The following is a 27844-nucleotide window of genomic DNA, read 5'->3' as shown; positions in this document are numbered from 1 at the left end:
CTAACTATGAGCTCGCTATTCCGGTTCTCCGAACGCACCTGTTGTTGATGATTAGTATAGCTGGATGAAGTTATTTGAAATCACTGGGTGGCTTAAAAGGGGCTACGTATCGATAGTAGAAACATTGATCAGCAACTCTTTGATTGGTCGGCGAACATGATGAAGGAGCGAGCTCAGTATTTTTCTGCAGCAGAGCAAGAACTCTTGATTGAGGGTTTTCAGGAGTTTCAGAGTTTAATTAAAACGCAAGGGAAAACTGCAAAGGCTGGAAAAGCAAGGAGAGAGGGCTGGCAAAAAGTAGTGAACAAATTAAATGCGTTAATGCTGCCCATGTTACATGTTATTTCCTTGATATGTTATTTTATTTATATTTTTATTTTTTTATACACTACCGTTTAAATGTTTGGGGTCAGAAAGACTTGTAATAGTCTTTAAAGAAGTCTCTTCGACTCATCAAGACTGCATTTATTTGATTAAAAATACAGAAAAAACAGTAATATTGCGAATTGTTTTTACAATATAAAATAATGTTTTTTTTTTTTTTTTTTTACATACTTTAAAATAGAATGTATTCCTGTGATGAAAAGTTGAATTTTTATCAGCTGTTACTCCAGTCTTCATTGTCACATGATCCTTCAGAAATCATTCTAATATACTGATTTATTATTAGAATGATCAATGTTGGATAATCTCAACAGTTGTGCTGCAAATATTTTTGGAACCTATGATTATTTTTTTTTCAGGATTCTTTCATGAATAACAAGTTTAAAAAGTACTCTGTTTATTCAAAATATATATTTTTATAACAATGTAAATTATTTATTATTAACTTTCAATATTTTTTTATTATTAACTTAATACATCCTTGGTTAATAAAAGTATTAATTTCTTAAAAAAAAAAGTACTGACCCCAAACTTTTGAACGGTAGTATATATATGTATATATATATTTAAGCTTAGGAACCTGTTACTATGACAGCAAGTCCCGGATGAGCTTTGAAGAACCGAACGATCCAAGATCACGCAAAATCGTCAACAATCAAATCCAGCTAACTTAGTTAGCGAGGTACGAAGAACGGACCCCTGGTGCTGCAAGACAAGTTAGAAATGTGTGCAAGAATCGCTTATATAGCAGACGGAAGGGGTGGGTGGGGTGTTAGTGTTGTTTTCTTTTCTTTTCTGTATGTTGAAATAGACACTTTTATATGTATATTCAGGTTGTATATGCTTGTATAGTAAGACCAAGAACACTGTATTGCATGATAATATATACCTGTGTATACTTAATATTTGCAGATGTAGATAATTTTTGTTTAACCTTGTATGTAAAAAATATGGAGGACCTTTTGATCTTTAACAATTGTGTATTACTGATATTTGTCCAATAAAAAAAAGAAAAGAAAAAAAAAGAAATGTGTGCAAGAATCAAGTTATGTTGAAAAGACCAGTGCACGGGCTCTACATCAAGGCAAGCAGAGTGGCGCAGTGGAAGCGTGCTGGGCCCATAACCCAGAGGTCGATGGATTGAAACCATCCTCTGCTAAGCTTTTTTCGCTTTTATATGTGCCCAGGTGCTGCTTAAAGAAACAACAATGCAACTGGTAAACTTGTTGTAATTTGCAAAAAAATTCATACATAATAGACTAGTTAGAAATGTGTGGCAGGCTCAAGTGGTTTTGAAAAGACCGGCGTATGGTACTCTCGTCAAGGAAAGCAGAGTGGCGCAGCGGAAGCTTGCTGGGAGCTATCGAAGGCAGGGTGACACAAAAGGTGGCTTAAGCAGGAAACACCGAATAGGTTTGTGATGTCTTGGGGTATAACGGAAGCATGGCTGAATGCAGATCAGACGGTTGCATGTTCCAATCACATCAGTTGATCTCTTCTTGACATCCATAGTATAACGTCTACAGCCCTTTACCGTGACTGATTTGCAAATTGAATCAAAGCAATTAAGCAAGGAACGCCGACTTGTTTTCTTGTTTTCTTTCGAGAAAACAGAGTGCCTCTGACCCCTGATCGGAAGGTTGCGTGTTCCAATTATGTTCAGGTCAAGCGATCTGTTCTTGACTTTGTGAGTGTAAAGACTAGCTGATTTGCATAGTTTATCAAAGTGCTTAAGCATGAAACACTAAATAATTTTTCCGCTATCTTGTAGTGCAACGGTAGAGTGCTTGGCTCCAAATCACCTTGAGGTCAGACGATCTGTTTTTGATCTCCTGAGTATAAAGTCCAACATCAAGATTGTTCCTTGAGCAATGTATATTTACTGATTTGCATTCTGTGTCAAGGAGGTTAAGCAAAATACATCATCTCTGGGTTCAGGACCTCGTGGCGCAACGGTAGCGCGTCTGGCCCCAAATCACCTTGAGGTCAGACGATCTGTTTTTATCTCCTGAGTATGAAGTCCAACATCAAGAATGTTCCTTGAGCACCGTATATTTACTGATTTGCATTCTGTGTCAATGCGGTTAAGCAAAATACATCACCTCAGGGTTCAGGACCTCGTGGCGCAACGGTAGTGCGTCTGACTCCAGATCAGAAGGTTGCGTGTTCAAATCACGTCGGGGTCATGTGATTTCTTGTTGACTTCTAATGTGAAAAGAGGTCCTGTCATTGTGTGCTGCAGTGGTTTCCAATCCCACCGTTCTGTATGTCTCCCTTATTAAACACACCTGATTCAGATCATTAGCTCGTTAGGAGAAGTGCTCCATGAACTCATCCGGTTGTGTCAGAAAAAGGAGACAGACAAAATATGCAGGGCCGTGTTTTCCAGAGTCATCGTAACCCTAAGTTGATTGTAACTCTAATGGTTTCAATCGTCTACGTTGTATTAAGGATTGCAATGCTTTTGGGAAACACAGCCCAGAGCAGGGGGTCACCAGGATCAGGATTGAAAACCACCGGTGTACTGTGATAGATTTGTATCTTGACCTGTTATTTTTATTAAGCCTGAGATCTCATGTAATAAGCATTCCTGTCATTGTGTACTGTGACAGATCTGCCTCTTGATGTGTTACTTTTTCATATCTTGCCCTGCAATCTCTGAAGAAATCGTGGAAACATCTACGTGCCGAATTTAAAAGCCAGCTCCTTCGAGCCAATCGAACCAGCGACCTAAGGATAGCCAATTTATCATATATAGTCCTCCACTCTACCAGCTGAGCTATCGAAGGCAGGGTGACAAAAGGTGGCTTAAGCAGGAAACACCAGATAGGTTTGTGGTGTCTTGGGGTACAACGGTAGCATGGCTGAATCCAGATCAGGCGGTTGCATGTTCCAATCACATCAGTTGATCTCTTCTTGACATCCATAGTATAAAGTCTACAGCCCTTTACCGTGACTGATTTGCAAATTGAATCAAAGCAATTAAGCAAGGAACGCCGACTTGTTCTCTCGACCTCATGGCCGCGATGGTAGTGCACCTGACCCCGCATCGGGGGGTTGCGTGTTCCAAATATGTTGAGGTCAAGCGATCTGTTCTTGACTTTGTGAGTGTAAAGACTAGCTGATTTGCATAGTTTATCAAAGTGCTTAAGCATGAAACACTAAATAATTTTTACGCTATCTTGTAGTGCAACGATAGAGTGTCTGGCTCCAAATCACCTTGAGGTCAGACGATTCTTACCATAGTCTGTAACTACTAATATATATGTTTTACCTGTTAATTCTAATAATAATAATTATTATTATGGAGTTCAAGCTCGATTCAGAAGTCCACTCCTTCATCTTAAAAACATATTAATTGCTAAAATTCGATTACATTGCAATTAGCACAAATTGGGCTACAATAATATTTAAGCAACATGAGATGTACATTTGTGTTTTTGAGAAAATAACGTTTATGCGTGGTAAGTGAAAAACTAAAGTTTTGAAGTCACTGAAATAAGGCCATGAAACACATACAGAACATTTGTTCACACTACTTTTAAGAATTAGATGTCGTAGGCTAGATTTTTGTCAACCAAATGATGTGAAATTATCTTGTTCACTCGTTCATAGAAAACTATATATTGATATACATTTTCTAAAACATGTTTTGTGTTTGAAAGGGAATATTTGAAGGAATGGCAATGAGCCATGAATATTTAGCAATTCACACCTGAGAGACAAAGAGCCCTGCCCTAATGGCCCATTATTACTACTGTTAGTATTAGGAAAGGAACAATGTGAGAAGATTCAAAGAATGGAGTATTATATTATTTGTATTTATTTACAACAAAGTATAATCAAAACATGCATAATGAAGGTCAAAGAAACATTATTGAGCACCCTGATCTAACCACAGATATGTGGAAAACTTCTGAAAACTTTTTCTGAGTTCTGTTCAACAAATGAAACAAATAAATGATATTTAAGTGATTGAAAAACTCATCAGTAGTCACTTGTTTTTACACTAGAATACCAGTGTAGTTGAACATCTGAAGTTGGTAAAGCGCTCTCAGAGAAAACAGTTTGAAGAGACTCAAGTAAACATCAGCAGGATTCATCTGTTGAGCAGGTTTCAGATCACTAAAAAAAACAAAAAAAAAAACATCACCCCTCTGCCTTATGCTGCGTTCACACCGCCCCAAATGTCAAGCGTCAGTTGAGGCAAGATTACATGTAAAGTAAATGGTTGAGTTCGTCAGAGGCTCTGCGTTGCGTTGTGTCCGTTGGATCCATCAACTTTTCAATCGTTACCTGCGTTTCAAGCGTCAACGCAGCAAACGCAAGCAACGCAGAAGTTCAGCTAGCTGAACTTTTGACGGACTTGACGCACTTGACGCAGTGCGTCAAACAATCAGAGCGTTGCACTGTAGCGACGTCACCACAGGTATCTTGAATGAAGCGGGAGCGGAGAAAAAAATCATTTTCAATTTAATTATATTACATATATATAGTGCTCATTGTAGCCGTCTGCAATCGCAGGTAATTGTATGATCCGCCCTCGTGGTTGTATAAAGACAGGAATGTAAAGGAACTTGCTTGGATGAAGATCGCTGAAGAGATCGGGGATGTCGGCGTTATCAAATCTTTTCTCAACGTAATTATTTCCCATTTCGTTAGCTAGGGAAACATGGTCAACAGAGGATCCCAAAATGTCCAGTCCCAATAGTTTGCTATGGTTTATTTAGGGGAAGTGTGCAAAAAACTAGATGCGTTGGGTGCGTTGCCTGACGTGTGCGGTGTGAACGCACCAAAAAGCAAGCGTTGCCAGCTTCAACGTACATGCGTCAAACTAGATGCGTTGGGAGCGTTGCCTGACGCAGACAAAGTGTGCAGTCTGAATGCACCATTAGTCCCCACAGCCTGTCCTCAGCCTCTGTCATAATTTTATTGGTGCTGTCTTCTGTTACGGTTGCTGGTAGGGATGTAACGGTATTGTAAATACCGTCATACGGCAATAACACATTTTTTCGATACTACCGTGGTCGCATGACTCGATAAAACGATAGGTCTTCTGAGAAAAGTTTGCTCAGGCGAATGGAGCGAACGGTAGGTAGCGGGAACTACATTTCCCATCAGCCCACGCGTGGCCATCATCTTTTGCGGTCTGTTGTCGCTACAGACTGTAGCAGCAAGGAAAAGAGATGGAAACGGTCGAACGTGCTCCGTCTGCAGTGCGTATGCGTTACGTATTCTTTTCAGCACCCATGTTAACGGATTAGAGCGTTCACACTGCACGCGGTTGCTGTCCGGCAGTACGTCCTAGTGCAGCCATCGTTTCGGCACCGAGTCTATTTTTTGCTGCGCTGTATGCGCTGAATTAATGTTACAGTGCATTGTTCGCTGTAAAAATTAACATGGATTGACACGGAAATGTACCATAAATGCATATAAATGAAGTCTACTGTGTTTCACAGTCAACACGTGGCTTTTTGGCTATGTTTAAAATAAGGAAAGGTGCAGTTTTAAAGGAACCGTATGTATGAAATTTATGTCAGTTAATCATAAAATGGCCCTGAAATGTTACTAGACATTAAGAAATCATGTTCATTTCAAATACTTATATCACTGACAACAGTGGTCTGGCCAGGATATTGTCATTTAAAAGTGAGAGTTGCAGCCCACAACTGATGTTATTGTTGTCATTTTGTGTTTTGGTCTGAGGCTCCACCCTCCAGCTATCCACCAATCACGAAGTCAGTAGAGTTTCGTGAGACGGGTTGCCAGCTCTGTTACAGCTGCGGTTATTCTAACGTGTCGGATTAAACTTGTATAACGTTACGAAACGAAAAAGACCTCGCTTTGAAACCGGAATACGTTGTGACAAAGTCCGAAATAAAACAAGGATTGGTATAGGATATGCATTTGAAAGATGGAGACGGCTGAAAACGGAGAAGAATTTGAAGACAGACGCTTTCGTTGGTAATTTTTTCCTGAACAGGTAAGATTCATCTATGTTTGGCTAACTTTGCTTCAGTACTCAGTGGATTTTCCGCGGTCGCCCGTGATAATGCGTTCATAAAAAGCTTTATATCGCACTAGCAGGGTTGGAAAACAACCTATGTTCCGACTGAAATGTGGTATTACAGTACATCTTTGCGAAATATTTGGCTAATCGCCATCTGTAAATTTTTGCGATACATAATTACTTCGCAAAACATCTCTTGTGAAACATAAACATAATTAACAGAAGAAAAACAAATTACTGTGCGTCACTTGTCATTGGAAGCTCCTTATTGCAGCCTACTCCTGCAGCTTAGCTGGCAACCTCGAGTCAGGGTGAAGCGGGAGGGGATAGACCTTTCTACAGTATTTTGAATGTGATTGCAGTACCAGTTTTGGCCACAATCCTACATACGGTTCCTTTAAATAAACTAGGCAACATAATAGATGCACTTGTCCAGGTAGAAAAGTTCTTTAAAGGATTGTTTTTAATAAAGATTTAATGCGAAAGAAAGGCATGAGAGCCTACTGCACTGCAAAAAATGCTTTTCTTACTTAGAATTTTGTCTTGTTTCCAGCCAAAATATCTCAAAATTCTTAAATCAAGAAGGATTTTCTAGACAAGTAAAAATTATTGTCTTGTTTTTAGTAAAAACAAGTCAAAATTAAGTGAGTTTTTGTTTAAAACAAGCTAAATAATCTGCCAATGGGGTAAGAAAAAAAATCTTATTTCAAGCAGACAACTAGATTCAGACAACTCATTCAGCTAAACTGATTTGACTGTTTTTTACATGCTTTAATAATTTTTTGTTACTAAAATTGAAAAATTTAAGTTTCTGTTTCAAAGTTTACAGATAGATGGCTAATTTGTATGCCATTGATATGTTCAGTGTTCATGTAAACTGTTTAATAAACAATTCTGGTACTTTTTTCGAGTCTCTTAATTAGTTTTGTTTTTCCTGTAAATGATTCAATAAATACCGTACCGTGCCATTCATACCGAGGTATTACCGTACCGTGAAGTTTTGATACTGTTACATCCCTAGTTGCTGGGAATGAAGAGTCAGAGGGAATGACAAGGAGCCCAGAGTATCAATTAAACAGAGTATTTAATGAAATAGGAATGCAGGGTACATACTGCCTTGTACTGTCAAAAAATGACAGTACAAGGAGAAGAAACACTTGGAGACATGTAACAACCTCCTCCTATATAGGTACGTGATGTACTTAAAGGGGCCACCATACTACACGTGTATATTTGACGGTTTTGATATACAGTATGTAGATGTCACAAGTACAAGGAAAGAGTTTATATAAATGCTTTAATGTGAGGTTTGTTTCATATTTAGGTACAATAGTGCAATTTATTTTCCATATCTGTTTAGTTTAGTTAATTGATTATTCCCTGCTGCACCTGAGTTTGATTACAATTACATCCAAAGATGCTTCTCCTTCATACACTTTTGGTGAATGTAGCCTTAGCCAGAAAGAGTTGATGTCATCAGGCGGTATCCAACAATCATCGGGTGTTTCAACCCTGAACCGCAACACCCTCAACATTGGTGGGTCAGCAGTGGTGGCCAAATCACTGCCCATCAACTCCCCCTGGCTTCCAGCTAAGCTCCTCCCTCCTGCTCCATAACCAGCAAGAAGCTCTCTCTGCTGCCTCCCCATCCTGCGAACAGTCATCTTTCTCTCCCTCCCCATCACCCCAATGGCTGTAAGCATCCTCCATACTGACTGGGCGGGGAATCCTCTACAGCCGACCTCGACTGGGAAGAGCCATGCCTGCCAACCTTTCCCCCTGCAGTCATGCAAGAGGTCCTGGTATTTGGCGCTCTTTCTCTCAAACGCTTGTTCACAACCCTCTTCCCATGGGACTGTAAGTTCGATGAGGATAATCTTTTTTTTTTTTTTTGCCTCTTCAGACCACAGCACTGCATCTGGCCTCAGGGTTGTCTGGACGACCGGGGGGAATTGCAGTCTTTCCCTCAGGTCTACCTTCATTTCCCATGATTGGGCCTTTTGCAGCAGATTGGTTCTTGTTGTTACTGTGGTTGGTGGCTTTTGACCCGCTCTTACAAACTTGATTGATGGTGTTGCTCTCCCATGTGGTTGGTGTTTCTTGCGTGTCTCTTGCTCCAGGGTGTTAGCGAGTGTCATGAGCACCTTGTCATGGCGCCACCTGTATCTGCCTTGGGCAAGTGCTGTTTTACACCCTGACAGGATGTGTGCCATGGTACCCCTCTCCCCACAAAGCTTGCACGATGGGTCCTCTCTTAAGCCCACTTGTGCAGGTTTGTCGGAGTTGGAAGTGTGTCATACACCGATCTTAACATAAATGAGATGCGGAATGGTTCCAATCTCCACAGATCTCCCCATGTGATCTTCCTCTTGGGTAGGTCCCACTTGGTCCATGCTCCCTGGGACGCTAGCTCCACAGCCCTTGCCCTTCGTCCTTCCTCCTCCAGGTTCCGTACCTCCTCCTGGATCATGGCCCTTCTATCCGTGGATCCAGCCTTCCCCCATTGCTGGATATGGGAAGTTCCAAGACCCTGTCTTCCCATGCATGGCGTTCCCATGATGTCACGTAGCTTCAACATACTTTCATCTCGTGCAACAGATGAGTCAGCTGCCCACTTGCGTCCTGATCTTGTAAGGATACCTGCCTGCCTGACTTGTTCATCCTGGGAGTTTCTGTATGTCATTATGACTCTGCACTTTGCTACCTTAAATTCCTCCACCACGGATGACAGAGGAAGTTGGAGCTGCCCTGATCTTATGTAAAGGCCTACTGAAGTGAAGCTTGGAGGGATTCCTAGCCACCTCCGAAGGTGCTTGTTGATCTTTATCTCCACTCCTTCGACGCTTGTCATGGGAACTTCATACACCGTTAACAACCACATGAGTCTTGGCAGAAATCCATGTTGGTACAGCCATGCTTTGAACTTCCCCGGGAGCCCTGATTTTTCGATCTTCTTCAACCATTCCTCTGCCTGCTTCTCTGTACTGCTGATGTTGTTCCTGTCGGTGAGTGAATCATCGAACCACTTCCCGAGGCACTTAATTGGATTTTCCTTTATCGATGGAATCACTTCCCCTTGCACATGCAGCGTGACTCTGTTTGTTAATTTACCTTTTCTCATGACCATGTACCTGGATTTCTTTGGCTTAAACTTCATTCTAGCCCACGTTGCCATGTGGTCCAGGGCAGTTAGTACCCACTTTGCCTCCACATGGGTTGTGGTCGTCACAGTAAGGTCGTCCATGTAACCTCTTATTGGGGGTTGTCGGATGCCCGATTGCATTTTTGGGCCTCGGGCTTCCTTCCCAGCGGCTGTTATTATGAGGTTCATTCCCATGATGAAGAGGATGGGGGAGATTGTACAGCCAGTTACGATCCCTTTTTCCAGGTTTTGCCATTGGGTGGTGAAGTGGCCTGTCTTGAATCGTAGCTGGATTCCGCCAAAGTAACTGATGATCAATCCCTTGATGTGCTGAGGGATGAGGTAATGGTCTAGTGCTGCATGGATGAGGGTATGAGGGATTGATCCGTATGCATTAGCCAAGTCCAGCCAAACAACGGTCAGGTTGCCATTGCTGGCCTTGGTCTCCCGGATCATCTGACTGAGAACTCCAGTGTGTTCCAGACATCCAGAGAAGCCTGGAATCCCACCTTTCTGGATAGCGGTGTCGATGTATCCATTCTCAGTCATGTATTTATTTATCATGTTTAATTATCCTGTGTATTTAGGTTCCTGCTTGGCCCTTCCTTTTTGTCCAGTTTTAAATGTCTTTGTGTTGTGTTGGATGTATGTTCCTGTCTGGATTACCCTTTGTGGATTTTATTAAAGAACTTTCAATTAATTCTCATCTCTGATACTATGAAGGTAAAAATGATATAAGGCTATAAATTGAACAAAAAGAAGTGGACCACGTGACGAAATAAATGCGAAAGCTGATATGTTCTTAAAGTACTGACTTTGACTGAGATTGTAGGAGCTGAAAGTGCAAAGAGTGAAGAGTTTTTTGTTTGTGTGTGTGTGTGTGTGTGTGTGTGTGTGTGTGACTCCTCCTTCCTGCGGGCACAGCCTCCATCCTCTGTCGCTCCGGCTCCGCCGCGGATCTCCGGGACTCCGCCTCCACCTCGGGCGCCAGAGCCTGTTCCACCTTGGCCCTCCGGATCCTCGGCGTCACCCCGGATCATCGGCTCTCCGTCTTCGCCTCGGGCTCCTTCTCCATCTGTTCCGCCTCTGTCGGTCGGCCCCATGGAGTCGGCACGCCTTCGTCCACCATGGTTCCTCCCTCCGTCGGCTCCACAGTGGGCCGTCATTATGGCTGTGGTCTGGGTCTGTTCCTCCTGCACTGGATCCCTCCTGTCTCCTCCCTGGCTCCTCCCTCCGTCGTCGCCCCCTTGGACTGTCTGTTCTGCCACCTGGACTTTTGTTTTGGTCCCCCTCCTGGTATCGCGTCCTCCGCCGAAGCCTCCTCCAGTGACTCTGTTTTGTTTTCTTGCCCCTCTTGTTCATTTTTGTTTGTTCTTTCTACAGCGCGAGGACGCGCCTTTTTGTCTTTTATCTCGTCTTGTATCGTTCCGTCCAGCACGTGCACCATTATAACACCAGCATTATAAGGACACCTTGGTTTATGAGGATACTTCGGTGTACTCATAATTCTGGGAGTAATTATGTTGTTTTTTGACTCCAAATAATGGCCCCTAATCATGTTTTAAATTTTTTTTAAAAGACCTTATATAACCACGATGTGCATTTAACAACAGTACAATCTGCGGGAAGTTATACAACAATTCGCGGGAAATGGATAAAATGACGATTTGAAGTGTATTATTTACAGTTTAATTTTGATGGATAAATATTAAAAATACAAACTTAATATTAACAGATAACATAGTTTTTGCTTATGGCAGTGTGTCTGCCATAGCCTACATGAGGTTTTGTATGATTGGTCCGTTTTGAAAACGCCGTTCGCGGGGCTGGACCATTTTCTCCTACACAAGATCTTTTAAAATTAAAAAGTCAAATTTAAAAAAGAATAAAACTATGAATTAAAAGTGATTACAGCCTGCATGCTTTTTTCTCATTGTGATTGACAACACTACCGACCAATGACAATGCGGAGGGAGGTTGTCCTGGGATGTCAATCATTTTTTCCCCCGCGAAGATCTTCAGACTGCGTCATCGAGGAACGAAGTTAGTTAATCTGTGCTGTTTTAATACTTTCTGTAACGTTATTTGTAAAACCTTAAAATATATATCAGCTGTCTTACATAATTTTATGTCTCTGTAAATATCGTCTTTGTATTTTGAATACATTTAAGCTACTACGTTTGATAAAGCAAATAATTAAGGTGCCGCGTTAACGTTACCTCAGATTCAAACTCAGGGTTACGACCAAATAAAAGCTATTTGGCAAATTTAGAAACCACGACTGATGACTTGACATGTCTTTGGTCTACGTTTAAACCGTTTAGAAATATATGATGGTTTTGTATTACGAATTTGTAATATTCGAGATCGACCAGAACCGAATGTCAAAGGCCACTGCTCCCCCGAAACTTCTTAAAAGTAAGTTACGTACTTTGCGGCATACAACAACGCTTTAACAAAAACATGTTTTTGTTTTATTCAATATTCTTAACGTTAACGTTAATATTACAGCAACCATTTCGTCAAGTACTTTCTAGAATCTGAACCATAACGTTAGATGCTTAACGTGAATTGACAAATTATTCGTTGTACTTGCTTCTGTCAAATCGGTATTGGCATTACTTTATCCGAACTGAACGTTTTCTTTCAGATTTCTCTCTTTTGTGGAAATATATATCATTTAGACAGCGTTTTTATAATAGAAACTTTATTCCCAAGACTATCCAAGTAATGTTACGTTAACAACTTGATAACATACATTACTCATCTGAAGATCTTTCCTACAACTGACTATCACGTTTTTGAATTTCAGTGAATACCAGAAAGAGCTCCAGAGGCAGGGGGCTTACCCCTCTTCAGGATGCATGTATACACATTCGTCTAAAAAAAGACAAAAACACCATTTTATCAAAATATATTGATGAAACTAAAGACAAGTATTTTCACTCATATGTAATGCTTAGAAGAATAATGTAATCTGTATAGTAATGTTGTTTTAGTTGTTATTATTAATTTATGTATTGTAGTATCATTTTTTTTTTTGTCAATTTCAGCCCTGGCAAAGTTCATATTATAGCATTTAGGTTGTGCCATTTGTTTTTACTTATGTATGAATGAAGTATATCTTTGCTGGCAGTATCTGTATAAAAAGTTTCATTGACCGGCATTATGTCAGTGGTGCAATAAATTATGATCTCTTGCAAGATTTATACCATAAAGGTAAAGGGCTCAACATTAACGCTTGCTCACTTGTATAGGACAGTTTTTTTGTTTGTTTTTTTGAAGGGGCTATTGAAAGAATTTACAAGTAGTTTGTAGGGGTGGGAGGAAAAAAATGATTCTCCGATGCATCGCGATTCTCTCTTCAACGATTCTGAATCGATTCCTAATATTTCAGAATCGATTCTGAGCTTGCTTTTTTCACACATATGGCACGTGTGCGCGCTAGAGACGCGGCAGGCTTCTTTGTACATGTAGCGCCCCTGCCCTCTTAGGCTAGCCTGACCTAAGCTCTAAAGGGTGGAGCACCGGGTCCTTTAATTGGTGTCTCTCGACTATAAATTTAGGCCCCTACTCTGATACTACAGTTTAGAGATATGAACTTCACTGATAATCTTATACAGCAATGGGGATTTATTTATAAAACCGAAAGGGATTTAGAATAATACAAGAAACAAATAATATAGATATTTATATTAGTAGACTTATATTATTAGATATCTATAATCAGTAGAGATATTCTAAAAATTACAAATAGGTAACTTCTGTACAGAAACACAGTTTTTAATACTCAATGTACAATATGAATAGACCAAATGAATTACAACAGGCACCCTCTAGAGAAATGATACCAACGAATGAGATTCAACGAATTTTACATGTCTCCGTTAATGCACTTTGTGCACACTCCCTACATCACAAACCAGTGAAACCTTAACTTCACGTAACTCACTTACTACCCAGTGCACTGGTAAAAACCCAGGTATAAGATAAACACTTTTCACCATCTTATGAACTGTGACAGTAAACCTATTGAAAATACTATTTCAATAAACCGAATATAAATGTGGGCCCACTTACACACAAACACACTCGTATCCACCCCCGATGCAGGCCTGATTCGTTGCTTGTATGCGTAGGGGCCGTGGAAAATGCAAAACTGGCCTCTTCGCTCTTCACTGAGCTCAAATCAAAACCAATAAACAGTACCTGTGCTCCTTAGGCAGTCACAATCGTCTCCCGTGTCCGGAAAACACAATCCTCCGTAAGCAGCCGTCTGTCCTACGAAGCCGGGGGAACACCCAACACTCCCGGTGGCTGGGTGCGCTATCCGGTTGCTCGCTCACTCACACCGTCCCTCGCGGTCAGAGGACCTTTGAGCGCCTCCGGTGGCTCAAAGGGCTATCTGATTCCTCATTTCTCATCCCATGATGAATAATGAGCACTGTACTACAACGTGTTAACGGTGGCACTTCAAACGCAATATAAACAAAACAGCATAATCCGATACAAATTGCTAGTAGAGAGCGCTGGCTCTACACAGGCCGCGATATCATTCAGCACATAAAACTATCAATAAACAACTAGTTAGCTCACATACGCCGTCAACGCGGATACTTAAACAACAAAAACAGACTTTAAAAGGAGCATCAATCATATAACTCGCGTTTTGCGGTTATTAATGGTAGATTCCGATCAGAAAACAACCTTTCAGCAGCTCGCGAAACCTCTTCAAACTCTGCTCGTCTCTCTCTCGACCGACTCCTTAATGAGCCAATAAAGTCAGACTCACCTATCAGGGAGGCGGGTCTAAACAAATATACCTCCAATCAACTAAAGTAAAACAAACTTGATGGCGAAAACCACATTTTCTCCCAAGTACACATCAACCAAACATCAGTTTCTCGAAGGATGTCTTAAAGGGGAACACGCATATATGCAAGCCCTTTGTGCAATGTACATATTGGAATGTCTGAATTTAGATATCTTAACAGAATAGTGTTCTGTTAACATATTATAAATAACCCATATGGCTATTATGAAACAAACATTATAATTATACACTCTTTTAAAAGAAACTCATCTAATTGGCCTTACAGTTACTTTATATATAGTTATATATAAAAACCTCCCTGATGAGGGGGGTTACATACAGAATTTGCACTGTGAGACGTGCGCATTGCTTGACAGTGTGTGCTTCCATCCGCCGTGTTTCGTTTAAGATATGCTTTCATTTAAGCCATCTGGAATGCAGTCAAATTTAATGCACGAAACTCGTGCACTGACAGATTTTTTACATGCACATTGTGTTTGTTCGTCCTAAAGCTCGATTGCGGATGCGGTTAAATGCACTTGCATTTTCGAATAGTTTTAAACAAAACTGTACATACAGTTAGTTATGTTTTCAGAGCAAGACAGATCTTTGCATCAGTGGTGTTCCGTCCATATAAGCTGCTAATGCTCCGCATAACCAGGCTGTCAAAGAGAATGCATTCACGTGTTAATTAATATAAACATGCTTAAGTTGATCCCTTATTTGAGATTGAATCTTCCGGGCAAGCAGATTCTCTGCATCTATCTCGACTCCTCAGAATTAATGCGCGTCCTCTGTTTTGCTGGCATGCGCGTGATTTCATTCGCGGGGTAAGCTGTCCGAGAAGCGCTCACCCAAACGGAAAAACGCGCTGTTGCTGCCAGATCCTGATTGCTGAAAATCATATTGTGTTTGATGCGCAACTTACTCGACTAAATCAAATGGAAAAAAAAGAAACACCCTAACTATATATTTTCATAATTTCTCAACAATTCAAAATGTGAAAGTCCAATGAAAAAAATAAAAAATAGCCTATATAAAATGTATATATTTTTTGAAATAATAACAAACAGGAAAAAGAGGAAATATAAAAATATGATTTTGTCTCTGATGGACGTCTTCTGAACGTACGACAAAGACGTCAAAATGACGTCTTTTGGACGTGTCTTTGCTTGGTGGGTCCTCACAGTATTGCAATCTCAGAGGATACCAGTACACTTCCATACAGTGAACATGCACATTGTGCTAGCAGCTTTAGCAAAACTGAAAGCGATGCATTCGGAATACAAAGACATCTTAATAAGTGATGCTGCCACATTTAAAATCATCCAAATCTTGCAAGAAAGGAAGTGTTGTTTAGATACGACCACAACATTCTGATAAAGATCAAATGAAGACCAAAACCACCCAGATAGAAAGAAGGCAAGACAAGATGCTGTTCGAAAAGCAATGTCAACAATGTCAGGATGAAACTCAAGTCAATGTGGGATTTGCAAAATGACCCCAGGGCCTCCGTTGATAACTTTTTAGACCTGCTGATCAAATGTAATCTGTCCATGGATAATTACAGTAATTATGTTTTGTCCACTTCAAGTGTGATTTTGCCGAAGCGTAACCCAAAGGAGACTTGGGTGAATGGATACAACCCAGATTTTTTGAGGGCATAGAACGCCAACATGGACATTCTTGACTCTTACAGATGCATCATGTATATGCTGTCCTACATTTCCAAGCCAAAACATGAAATGAATGATTTCCTGAAGAACGTGATCAAGGGTGTTCATGAAACTAACGTAAACGAAGAGAATGAAATTGAGCACATAATGCAGGTCTACTCCAAACACAGGCTAGTGAGCGCTCATGAGTCTGTGGTAGGAACATGCAGCATTCCAATGAAGAAGTGTTCACAAAGCGTTGTATTTATACTAACGGACGATGATGCTTTGAAAACGAGTTTGCACTTAAGTGCCCCACACAACAAAGATCCTGATTTATAGGATGTCAGGTATAATAGATAAATACAGAGCAAGGCCTCAAACATTGGATTTCGAAATGATATGCCTGACAGAGTTTGTGTCGAATTGTCGTGTTGTGTATGGTCGGCAAACTAAAGGAAAAAATTTCCAATGACTGCTCAACGATATGGGATTTATTCAGAAGAGAGATGTTGGTAAGGCTGCAATTATCAGGTATACTTGTTTTGGAAAGAGAAACAACCGGAAAAGTTTTATGAAAGATTGGTGAAATTTTATGTGCCATGCCGCTTCACATCACATTGCACAGCTGAAACCTCAATGTCATCCAGTGTATGAGGAGTTTTGCAGGTGCATTTGTAAAACTAGTCTCTTGATGCCTGTCTGCACCATAGTGAAAGCACACCAGCAGACGTATGAAAAACACAGCAAAGAAATGGATCAAGCATTTGAAGAGTTGCAGAGAGAAGAACCATCTGAGAATGTTTGGACATCTTTTGCACCTGAAATTGATGTTGATCGCTTAGAGAGTGTTCCGGAACAAGACATTGATTAAGAAGATGATGAACAAGATGATGTCCCGGAATAACACATTCATCAGGTAGATGGAAACATACCACAGATAGAGGCATTGCAGATGACTACTGAATTTGTAAGGAAGATGTTTAGGAGTCTAAATGAGACACAGGCAGCCATTTTCTACACTGTCCACCAGCGGTGTTAGAAGCGTGTGTGGGGTCATAATTCAGAGCAGTTTTTTTTTTTACCTTGGGTCAAACGGTGCTGATTGTGGGAAATTATACGTCATTCAGTGCATACACATGGAAGTCAACTCTCCGTGCCTACAGTAGTGTTGTCTGCGTTTACTGGAATGAAAGCATTCAACATCTCTGGCAGGCCCTTGACACTGACATCATAACTATTGATGCCGAAGACTACTGGAAAGACCTAAAATCAGGAGGATGAAGAGACTCAACAAACCTGTAACTAGAAAAATGGAGACTTCAATAAGGACCACCAACGCACTGTGAAAAAAACTATTCTGGAGTTGTGTCAAGCTTGTGGATACATGTAGATGTTTACAACAGCGACAACGGAAAAGCACACTTCTGGATCACTTTTATGTTTAAAATCTGGGCCTCTGCCTTCAAACGTATTTTGACAATCTGTAGAAACCATAAAACAGTTTGAGTGATTTTGGTCTTGGCGATATTTGGCAACAACACCCAAATGCCAGAGAGTACTTGTTTTTCTAAGCAGTCCATCACTCATATTCCTGCATTGATTTCTTTCTCACCAATAATTCTATCATATCAAATACTTCCGAATCAAAGATCCATCCAACTGTCATAGTGACCATGCTCCAGTCACCTTAAAGTGGACCTCATAACCACATGAGTATCATTAGAAAGACTTAAAATGAGAAAGACTTAAAACCCAAAAGAAAATAAAACCAAAACACTAAACAACCAATTGCATTTAGCATTTATCTTTATTGTATTTCTTAAATGCAGTCTTTACTGAAACTCATTCCACCTCCTACAGGGAGAGAAAGATTGAAGAAAGACTAAAAACATAAAACATTCTCACGTTATCTAGCTGCAATTATAGTATAACTGTCTATTTTCTAACGATAAACATTAACTATAACACACTTCGTAAAATACCACTACTAGCCATATTTCCAAGATGTCAACTGATGTGTTAAAATGTAAAACAATTCAGTAATTTCTTTCATTTACCAGCGACTGTGCATGAGAAGCACTGCAATAAATGGGCAATTTTACTAAAACACGAATAAGTAATAGCCAGGTTTAACAACATCAGAGTTGAGTTTCGACAACCACCCCTCACATTTTCTTCAGAAAATGTACATATCAAGGTTTTATATTACTATTCATATGACAGTAATAGCTTTTATTGTGAAACAATTCCACTGAAAAAATAAATGAAGATTAGTATTTCACAAGTATTTCCTTTTACCTTATTCTACAGTATGGAAATTTCAATACTTTTGTCCTAATTTCTACACTTGTGAGCAGGGCCTAAAACTTAACTTTTTGCAACACCTGTCAATGGCTGTCAATAGCCATAAATATTTTTTCCTGGCCCAGAAACTGTTTTTGCATTCGCTGCTACTACAACAACTAAATATAAAATCTAATTTGAAATTAGAACCAACTGCTGCATTTTAATCACATAACAAACAAAATTTACACATACACATGTAAAATGTACACATGTAGCATTTGCAGTTGAGTTTTTATTTTGGTGGAAAACTCTGGATTGTGTAAAAATAGGCTCATTAAAAATCTTGTGAAATACTTCAAAACTTTGACCATTAAAATGTTTAAAATTGTTAATGTGAAAACAGTGTAACTGGTGGCCGTTGACCTCAAACACATGCTAGACTCACAGCACATTCAAAATCAGAGTTCACTGCATTTATTGTCAAAGGATCCACTATGAGACTGACATGGCAAACACCAGATCACAAGCTGATCCCCTGAATAAAGTGCATGCTTCGATCAATACCAAAGCTTCGTTTGTGAACGTCTTTGTTTTTAAAATTGCCGTTCTGAAAGAGCTTCTTGGTACTCTGTAAGGCTAATGTTGTTAAAGCTACCATTGTCTCTGCCTTTTTTCACTGATGCTGCCTTCGTAAATGCACTCTTGCTATATTAGCTACTGAAGCTCCACCCTCTTCTGAAAAGGGGGCCAGGAGCACCATCTCATTTGCATTTAAAGGGACAAAGACCAAAATTGTGTTTTGGCTCATACCCTCAAAGTGGCAACTTTAACAAACTCTAGAAATTATCAGTGGGGTATTTTGAGCTAAAACTTCACATACACTGTGGACATCAGAGACTTATTTTACATCTTGTAAAAAGGGGCATAATGGGTCTCCTTTAACCCTCAAGCATCCTTCATGTAGCATGTCACATGTCTCCTTATGTCTCTTGTCTTTTGCCTTGTGTTTGCACTGCTGAGATTTGGTTTCTCCTTCTGTCTCCCCCTGTCAGTTTGTATGATTTGGTTTAGTCCTGTGATTAGTCCTTGTTAAGTCATCATCGTTTTCACCTGTGTAGCTTGATTAGTTTGCTTTATAAGTCAGTCTTTGAGTTCAGTCCTTTGTCGGTCATTTTTGATGTCAAATGTGTTCAGTGTGTGTGGAAATCCCCTGTCTCTTCCTTGGAAATCAAGATTAAAAGTATTTGTTATTTGACTTTGACTTTCGCCTCGTCAATCCGGCACTGGCCGGGACAGAATGACCGACCCAAAAGTAAGTGCTGAGGAACGGCTGTGGAGTTTGCGGCAGGGCGGTCTGGAGTTGGAGAGGTATGTGGCTGAGTTAACCGAGCTGTATCATCTGGTGAGCTGGCCCGACGCATCAATCAGCGTGGTATTTCTGTTGGGGCTGGACAAGGACATTATCCGTAGTGATCTGTCCGTTCACGATCTTTCGTTTGTAGATTTTGTCAACTTCATTCTTTATTTGAATGGCTCTAACATTGAGCTTTCAGAAATAGATCCTTGTCCAGCCCCCTCAGATGCACGCCGCGTCGCTCCAGCTCATCCCAAGCCGGTGCTCACCACATGCCTCGTCAACGGCTCAGACCACCTGCCACGCCCCGAGCGCCCTGTCACTATCCAAAGCTCCGTGGCCTTCCTCAGCATTGCTCCGATGACTGCTGCCACACCAGCTCACAAAATGGCTGCCACGCAGGAGTCGGCACGCCTGATGGCCAGCCTGCTAGACCCACTGGTGAGGTCAGTACGGGCCGCCACGCCCGCTCACAAGATGGCCACCACACGCGTTCACACGATGGCCATAATTCCTGACCCTCCAGTGTCCGCGCCGCCAGAGCGCCCTCCAGTGACTGCGCCGCCAGAGCGCCCTCCAGTGACTGCGCCGCCAGAGCGCCCTCCAGTGACCGCTCGCCCAGAGCTAGCTCCTTCAGTGTCTCCGTTGGAGACGCCCAGCCCTCCTGAATCTCCGCTGGGGTCGTCCAGCCGTCCAGAGCCCGCTCCTCAAGAGCGCCGTCCAGAGCCTACTCTTCAAGAGCGCCGTCCAGAGCCCGCTCCTCAAGAGCGCCGTCCTGATCCTCTGCTGGTCCCGTCCAGCCGTCCAGATCCTTCGCTGGTCCCGTCCAGCCGTCCAGAACCTTCACTGGTTACGTCCAGTCCTCCAGAGCCTCCGCTGGTCCTATCCAGCCTTCCTGAGCCTCCGCTGGTCCTATCCAGCCTTCCTGAGCCTCCGCTGGTTCCGCCCAGCCTTCCTGATCCTCCGCTGGCCCCGCCCAGCCGTCTAGATCCTCCGCTGGTCCCGTCCAGCCTTCCAGAGCCTCCGCTGGTGCAATCCAGCCCTCCAGAGCCTTCACTGGTCACGTCCAGTCCTCCAGACTCTCCACTGGTACAACCCAGCCTTCCAGAGCCTCCGCTGGTCCTGTCCAGCCTTACAGAGCCCACTCTGTCAAACAGTCCTGCCAAACCCCTGAATTCCCCAAAGAAAATTTTGGGGGGGCGCTATGTACCCCTAGCCAACGTGGCCGGGCCGAGGACGAAGGCCAAGGCCACGGGGGCTGCCCAGCCATGGCCACCCGAACTGCCTGTCCGGCCGTGGCCGCCTGACCCGCCATGGCCACCGGAACTGCCTGTCCGGCCGTGGCTGCCTGACCCGCCATGGCCACCCGAACTGCCTGTCCGGCCGTGGCCGCCTGACCCGCCATGGCCACCGGAACTACCTGTCCGGCCGTGGCCGCCTGACCCGCCATGGCCACCCGAACTGCCTGTCCGGCCGTGGCCGCCTGACCCGCCATGGCTTCCTGTTCCGCCCTGGAGGCCTTCCCAACCCAGCAAGGTCCTGCCCCGTAAAGGCCTCCAGAGCGCCCGCCCCCCCTCCCTGGTGTTTCTATCACGGCGCGAGACGCGCCTACCGGGAGGGGGAGATAATGTCACATGTCTCCTTATGTCTCTTGTCTTTTGCCTTGTGTTTGCACTGCTGAGATTTGGTTTCTCCTTCTGTCTCCCCCTGTCAGTTTGTATGATTTGGTTTAGTCCTGTGATTAGTCCTTGTTAAGTCATCATCGTTTTCACCTGTGTAGCTTGATTAGTTTGCTTTATAAGTCAGTCTTTGAGTTCAGTCCTTTGTCGGTCATTTTTGATGTCAAATGTGTTCAGTGTGTGTGGAAATCCCCTGTCTCTTCCTTGCAAATCAAGATTAAAAGTATTTGTTATTTGACTTTGACTTTCGCCTCGTCAATCCGGCACTGGCCGTGACATAGCAGCCCTTAATTTGTCATTTGTGGACATATTTTCAAATTGACATATTTCAGATATCAAAAATATCATTAGCCACTAAATGGCTGTAGAACTTATTGGTTGCATATAGGTTGAAATCAATAAACCATTGCTGTAATGAACTTAACCTCTTAAGTTTTAGATTTGATCACAAGTTAAAAGTGTAAAATTGCAGGGGAAAAAATGTGTTGGGTGAGACTATACAAAGGTGCCAAAATATGCCTACAGACAAATCTTACAATGCTATTTAAAAAAAAGACCAAGTAGAAGACAGAGAAATACATTTATTCTGAAAAAAAAAACATATTTCAATAACTCACAAAAGTAAAATGGAACCATTTAGTTTTTTTAAATCGTTTCCATAATCTGAACAGTTCAAGACTTGGCAACTTTTCATCTATTTGACGTCTGCATTTACATCTGCAAGACATAGTATGTTCATCTGCAATACGTCTATTGGATGTTTCCTATAAGATGTCAAATAGACGTCTAATAAATGTCTTAAAGATGTTTATGAATTATAATGTATATAACACTGACATCTTACAAACGTCTGCCTGACGTTTGTACACAGATGCTTTCCAGATCAAGAAATCTTTAACGGACATCTTGCAGATGTACATGAGTTATTTGGGAAATTAGGTCCCGCAAAGTGAGTTCGTGGGATAAAACCGTTTCTAGTTCCTGTTGTGCGAACACGTCAAAAAGCGGTAACTTCTTCCAATAGTTCTAGGAACTATGAAAAGGTTTCTCCGGTGCAAAGGTCCCAATGGTCCCATGGTTCCAATTTTCCCGCTCTTTGCAGAGTCAAATTTGGACGTGATATCTATAACAAGACTATAATACATTTTACAAAGAATTGAATTATAGAAGCATTTCAAGAAATGCAATTTCAAGCACAGGCATACCAAACACAAATATAAACCATTAAGCTATTCAATATTTATCAAAAAGGACATACACAACGAGTGATTAAAACGTGATAGACAAATGTATGGGTTACATAAATGATAGGAAGTTGTGCATAGAAATGATTAGTTGCTCCTAAGTCCTTTTAGCATCATTTTAGGTGCATACATGCATGAATAGGCAGTTTTCTGTGTCGTATTGGGAATGTAATGGTACGTTCTCTGAGCTGGAAGGTCAAAAGGTTAGGGAAGGAATCTCAGTCTCCGTCCTGTGTGAGGGAGCCCACAAACCAAAATTTCTAATGATTTTCCTCATGTGATGTTCATGATGTGCATATTTTGACCATTATTCTTGGTTACTTGCCCCAAGTTTGACAATCTCTTTTCTTGGGATTATCAACAAGTGTCCTTGTGTGTTAATGTTGCAAGTTGTTCTAAGCTTCTAGTTCATTAGACTTCAGGGTGGCTGGTGCCAGGGTATCACTAGACAAATTTATGGCCTCTTGTGGAATTTGGGTCTGTAGAAGTTTTTCAAGTCTTCTAATCGAACCACTTGAATTGTCTGATTTGTGCTGAGATCCTACAACTTTAAAACCAAGTCATTCAGATCGAAAACAAAAGGTGGGTCCAATGAGTAGATGGCAAGTCAGGATCAGGGTTGCCAGGTTTTCACAACAAAACCCACCCAATTGCTACTCAAAACTAGCCCAAAGGTGTTTCGAAGTGGGGGTCCCCCGGGGACGTTAAATACGTGTTTTTTTGGCTTGGTTACCCTAATAAAATTTGCATTCCAGGGGCTAAATATCACTTTATTGGAATCAATGCTCTGTGTGAAAGGGGAAATTGTTTCCTGCATGGCACAAGTTCATTGGCCACTATTCTATGGAAAAGTCAAAGAAATATGTGCAAATAAAGAAGGTAACTGGACAAACCTTTGCCAAAAGAGATGTGGTTACTCCACTGTATGGATCCTCATGTGGAGATTCAGGCGACTTTTAGAAGAGAAACTCTTCCCGCACTGATCACACCTGGTATGACGCTTCTCTCTGCTGTGCATCTTCTCGTGTGTTTTCATATTTCCTAACTGACTGAATGTCTTGTCACAGAATGAACACTTGTGAGGTTTTTCTCCAGTGTGAACTCTCAGGTGAAGTCTTAAATGTTTTGCTGTAGTAAAAGTCTTCCCACACTCAAAGCACAAGTGCTCTCTCGCACCAGTATGAATTTTCTGATGTAAAAGTAAACTGCTCAGCAGTGAAAATGTTTTTCCACATTTAGAACAGGAATGTGGCTTCTCCTTCGTATGAACTGCCAGGTGATTTTTCAGACCTGATGAGTTATTAAATGTTTTCCCACACTGATCACACTTGAATGGTTTCTCTCCTGTGTGTATCCTCATGTGAACAGTAAGACTGTTTTTGTGTGTGAAACTCTTCCCACACTGATCACACTTGAATGGTTTCTCTCCTGTGTGTATCCTCATGTGAACAGTAAGACCATGTTTGCATGTGAAACTTGTCCCACATTGATCACACTTGAATGGCTTCTCTCCTGTGTGGATTCTCATGTGAAGAGCAAGACCGTTTTTGTATGGGAAACTCTTGCCACATTGATCACACGTGTGTGGCTTTTCTCCTGTGTGAACTCTCATGTGTTTTTTAAGATGTGCTCTTTGCTTGAAGCTCTTTCTGCATTGATCACAAGTGAATGGTTTCTCTCCAGTGTGAACTCTGACGTGACTCTCAAGACTATCTTTCCTTGAGAATCTCATTTCACACTGATCGCACATGAACGGCTTCACTCCGGTGTGGATTCTCATGTGATCCCCAAGAGTACTTTTGTGAGCGAATCTCTTCTCACATATATCACATGCGAACGGCTTCTCTCCTGTATGAATTCTCATGTGTACTTTAAGGTTTGATGATTGTCTGAAACTCTTACCACAGTGATCACACGGGAACGGTTCCTCTCCTGTGTGAACTCTCATGTGAAGCTTAAGGCTTCCTTGGTGTGCAAAACTCTTCCCGCACTGATCACATGTGAACGGCTTCTCTCCAGTGTGAACTCTCATGTGACACTCAAGATTACCTTTGTTTGTGAAACTCTTTCCACACTGAGTACACTCAGATTTTTTGGCTATTCTTTTCTTTAAAAATGTCTTTTTAGTCTTTGAGTGACTCAAAGTTTTTTTTTCTGGTTTGAGATGATACTCCTCTTCACTCAGTTCTTCACTCACCTCGCTCTCTTCCATCAAGTCTGAAAAAAAGAAGCATTTTAAAGAGCAAAATATGAAAGGAAGTCCTAGTGTAATAACAGACATAAGATCGCTGCTGTTAAACATGGATCACTGCGGTGTATTTTTATGAATTAACTGCATGACTGAGAAACAAATACAATTTTTGTGTGTGAGAACTAGCATTTACCTTATGTTCAAAATACCAGAGACAATTCTATCAAAAAAAATATGAAGTAATCATGTAAATATATTAGGGATGCTCCGATCGACTGGCCGGAGATCGGTATCGGCCGATAATCACATTTTATGACTCGATCAGTACTCACTAAATTGGCCGATCTCACAAACCGATCGCAATTTGATAACGTCAACGCGTGAGGGCGTACATGATGTGTGCAGACATGAATTAACTGGCACAGCAATTGCTGGTGTGGAACTACTATGGCAAAGAAATACTATGTCAAAGAAATCTGGCTTGCAGGAGCATTGTCCCAAACATTTAATACCACTGACCTGATTCTGCACTTAAGAACGATGCGTCTCTCAAAACTGATCATCAGCAGCACCGACTCTACTAAAAGTGGAACAGCGCCGTTGTTACCTCGCTTGTGAGAAATCTCAGGTCATTTTTAAGTTGTTAATCATCCGAGCAGCACTTACAACATTAGCGCGTAAGTTAATCCATTAACAAGAGTGCTGATAAAAATGTGCCCTGCAAATGGAGTTATGTGAACCTGGGAATATGTGTGTGCTTCGAGTGTGCATGAGCGCTCTAGGATGAGTGTGCGAGTGCTGAATAGTTAAACACTGGAGATAATTAAAAAAGAAATGTAATTTATAAGCTTTAGTGACAATGCGACACTGCCTCTATTGTGCAAGTAAACAATTCCTGTGTCAACTGTGCAGCATACAGCTCGCTTATAGTCAGACGCGATGTGGTGACTGGATGTCATTTGCGCACTTTGAAAGAGAAAGAGAGAGAGAGCGCGCTGTCATTCACTCGCGCTGTTTGTGAAATAACGTCTCACATAAAGTTTTCAAATTACTTTAACAAAGAAATATGGATTATACCTCCCCTTCAGCATTATAATTGTTTTACCCGCGCCGGACAGAGACAACGTGGAGTGGGAGAAATAGAATATGTGCTTTCCCTACATAATATTAAAACGTAATTTTGTGGCTAAAACATGGACATAATCTGACGTTTTTATCCTATTGTTTACCGTATTTAGTTTGGCTAGTGTCGTTGTGGGTTTCGGTTATTTTGCCATTTTAGGCTGTAAATAATTTTAAAATAACTGAAATTATGTGTGTCGAAGTGATTTGGACATGAAATGCGGTCAAGAGCTGCCTGGAACTATGTTCGCCGTGCACGTTACCCTGAAAATAATTGCGCATCTTAGGTATAAACCCAATTTTAAAAGGCATATTAAAATGTTCACTGTATAATAAGTGATTATTTATGAATCTGTTACAACAATAGTTACATTACATTACATATGTTACATAAGCAACATCTGTAATACTTTATCTGAAAAAAGATGAATGTTGATCAGAGAGATTACATATCAGTTATATAAAGCTCAAAGCATCGGAATCGGTATTGGTATCGGCCGATCACCATGGCATAAAATCGGTACTCGGTAACGGCTGCAAAAATCCTGATCGGAGCATCCCTAAAATATATCAATATTTCTCAATGAATGCATGTCTTTGGACTATAATCTGTTCAGTGAAGCTATGGTAACACAAATAAACCTCTGCAGACGTGACTGAATATGAATGATTTTTCTATCACACATACAGATTTATTATTTTGGACTGTTGACATAAATATGAATATCTGTCACTGCAACGGTTTTAGCAAAACATTGATCAAATATCGAAGATAGTCTTCAATCATTGTAATGATGCACAGTTGTCCAGATCAAGGAAAAGTGATGTTTGAAAGTAAAACATTAATAATCTGAGGCTGAGGAGATCTTTGCATCTTAACGGTATGAACCGGTTTGGAACAACCTGAGGGTGAGTAAATGAAGGCAGAATATATATATAATTTTTTGTGTGTGTGTGTGTGTGTGTGTGTGTGTGTGTTTAACAGAAAATAGAAACTCAGGCTTGAAACAATGAGGGTGGCGGAATGCTGACAGATTTTTTTATTTTTTATTTTTTTTTTTTACTTTTGAGTGAATTATGCTTTTAACAACAAATTCATCACATATCTATGAGGTTCATTCTTGTACTGAATTATGCACTTGGTCAGTTTTCTTTGCATTAAATCTGGTTGTTTAAACCAAGTTTATGTTGCAAAACTACATTTAATTTCCCTATTGTAGTAGGCTAACATAACAAAACATAACATAACCAGTCTATTCCTTTTAATTCTAATGGAAGTTTTCCAACTTTGAAAATTCCCAGAAGTTTGCATCACTTATCATGAATGAAGAATAAACACTAACCTGTTTGTTCTTGAGTATCTTCAGTGCATTTCATTCTGCAGTGTTGTGGATCAGTCTTTACAGATTTCAGCTCTTCCCGATGCTTTAATGCTCGTCTTCACTTGTGAACTGATAGGAATCTTCCAGCAATTATAGCTGAACTGCAATGGGAGGAGCTTCACTGATGATGAATTCCAGTGTGGGAGGAGCTAAACTGCCAAAATGAAAAATATAGCATTAGGGAGTTTGTGTTTATAGTGTCAAAAAACAGATGTTTATATATATATATATATTTTTTTTTTTTAATCACACAGCAAAGTTATTCCGTACAGTAAAACATAGTACACAGATTAAACATTTCTTGCAGACAATTGAGTATACCCTAGTGGTCCATAGGACATCGTCAAGAGTATAAAGATAAAAGAAGTCAATTAATGAGTATTTTTGGGCTGCACTGTGCTTCTTAAATAGTGTTTGAATATTTTATTGAATGATTCTTGTTCTCTCTCTCTCTCTCTCTCTAAACATATACACACACACACACACACACACACATTTAGTGTTTGCTATGTAAACCCATTTTGCCTTTGACCTGTACTAATGGACAGATGTAAGCATTTGAGTCTGTGTATCATAAAG

At 41.0% G+C, this 27844-nt stretch overlaps 1 protein-coding gene and 1 non-coding gene across 2 annotated transcripts in view; one reads left to right on the top strand and one right to left on the bottom strand.

Moving 5' to 3' along the window:
* LOC141320452 (uncharacterized) overlaps positions 1-27260 on the bottom strand; it is an 83777-nt gene extending 56517 nt beyond the window's left edge. Inside the window, exons 1-4 of the mRNA XM_073833306.1 lie at positions 27227-27260; positions 24441-24787; positions 23861-24272; positions 2989-2998 (exon numbers count right to left, since the gene is read on the bottom strand). Of these exons, the coding sequence (XP_073689407.1) occupies positions 2989-2998; positions 23861-24272; positions 24441-24787; positions 27227-27260 (803 nt within the window). The remainder of the gene's footprint in view (positions 1-2988; positions 2999-23860; positions 24273-24440; positions 24788-27226) is intronic.
* Positions 2499-2570, top strand: trnaw-cca (transfer RNA tryptophan (anticodon CCA)). Its single transcript has one exon. It is a non-coding gene; the product is annotated as a tRNA-Trp (tRNA).
* Positions 27261-27844: the final 584 nt, after the last annotated feature.

The sequence above is a fragment of the Garra rufa genome, chromosome 1, assembly GCF_049309525.1.
Source record: "Garra rufa chromosome 1, GarRuf1.0, whole genome shotgun sequence".
In the NCBI taxonomy this organism is placed as follows: Eukaryota; Metazoa; Chordata; class Actinopteri; order Cypriniformes; family Cyprinidae; genus Garra; species Garra rufa.
Note: the sequence above shows the minus strand (reverse complement) of the source record. Positions and strands in the feature narration are given on the sequence as shown.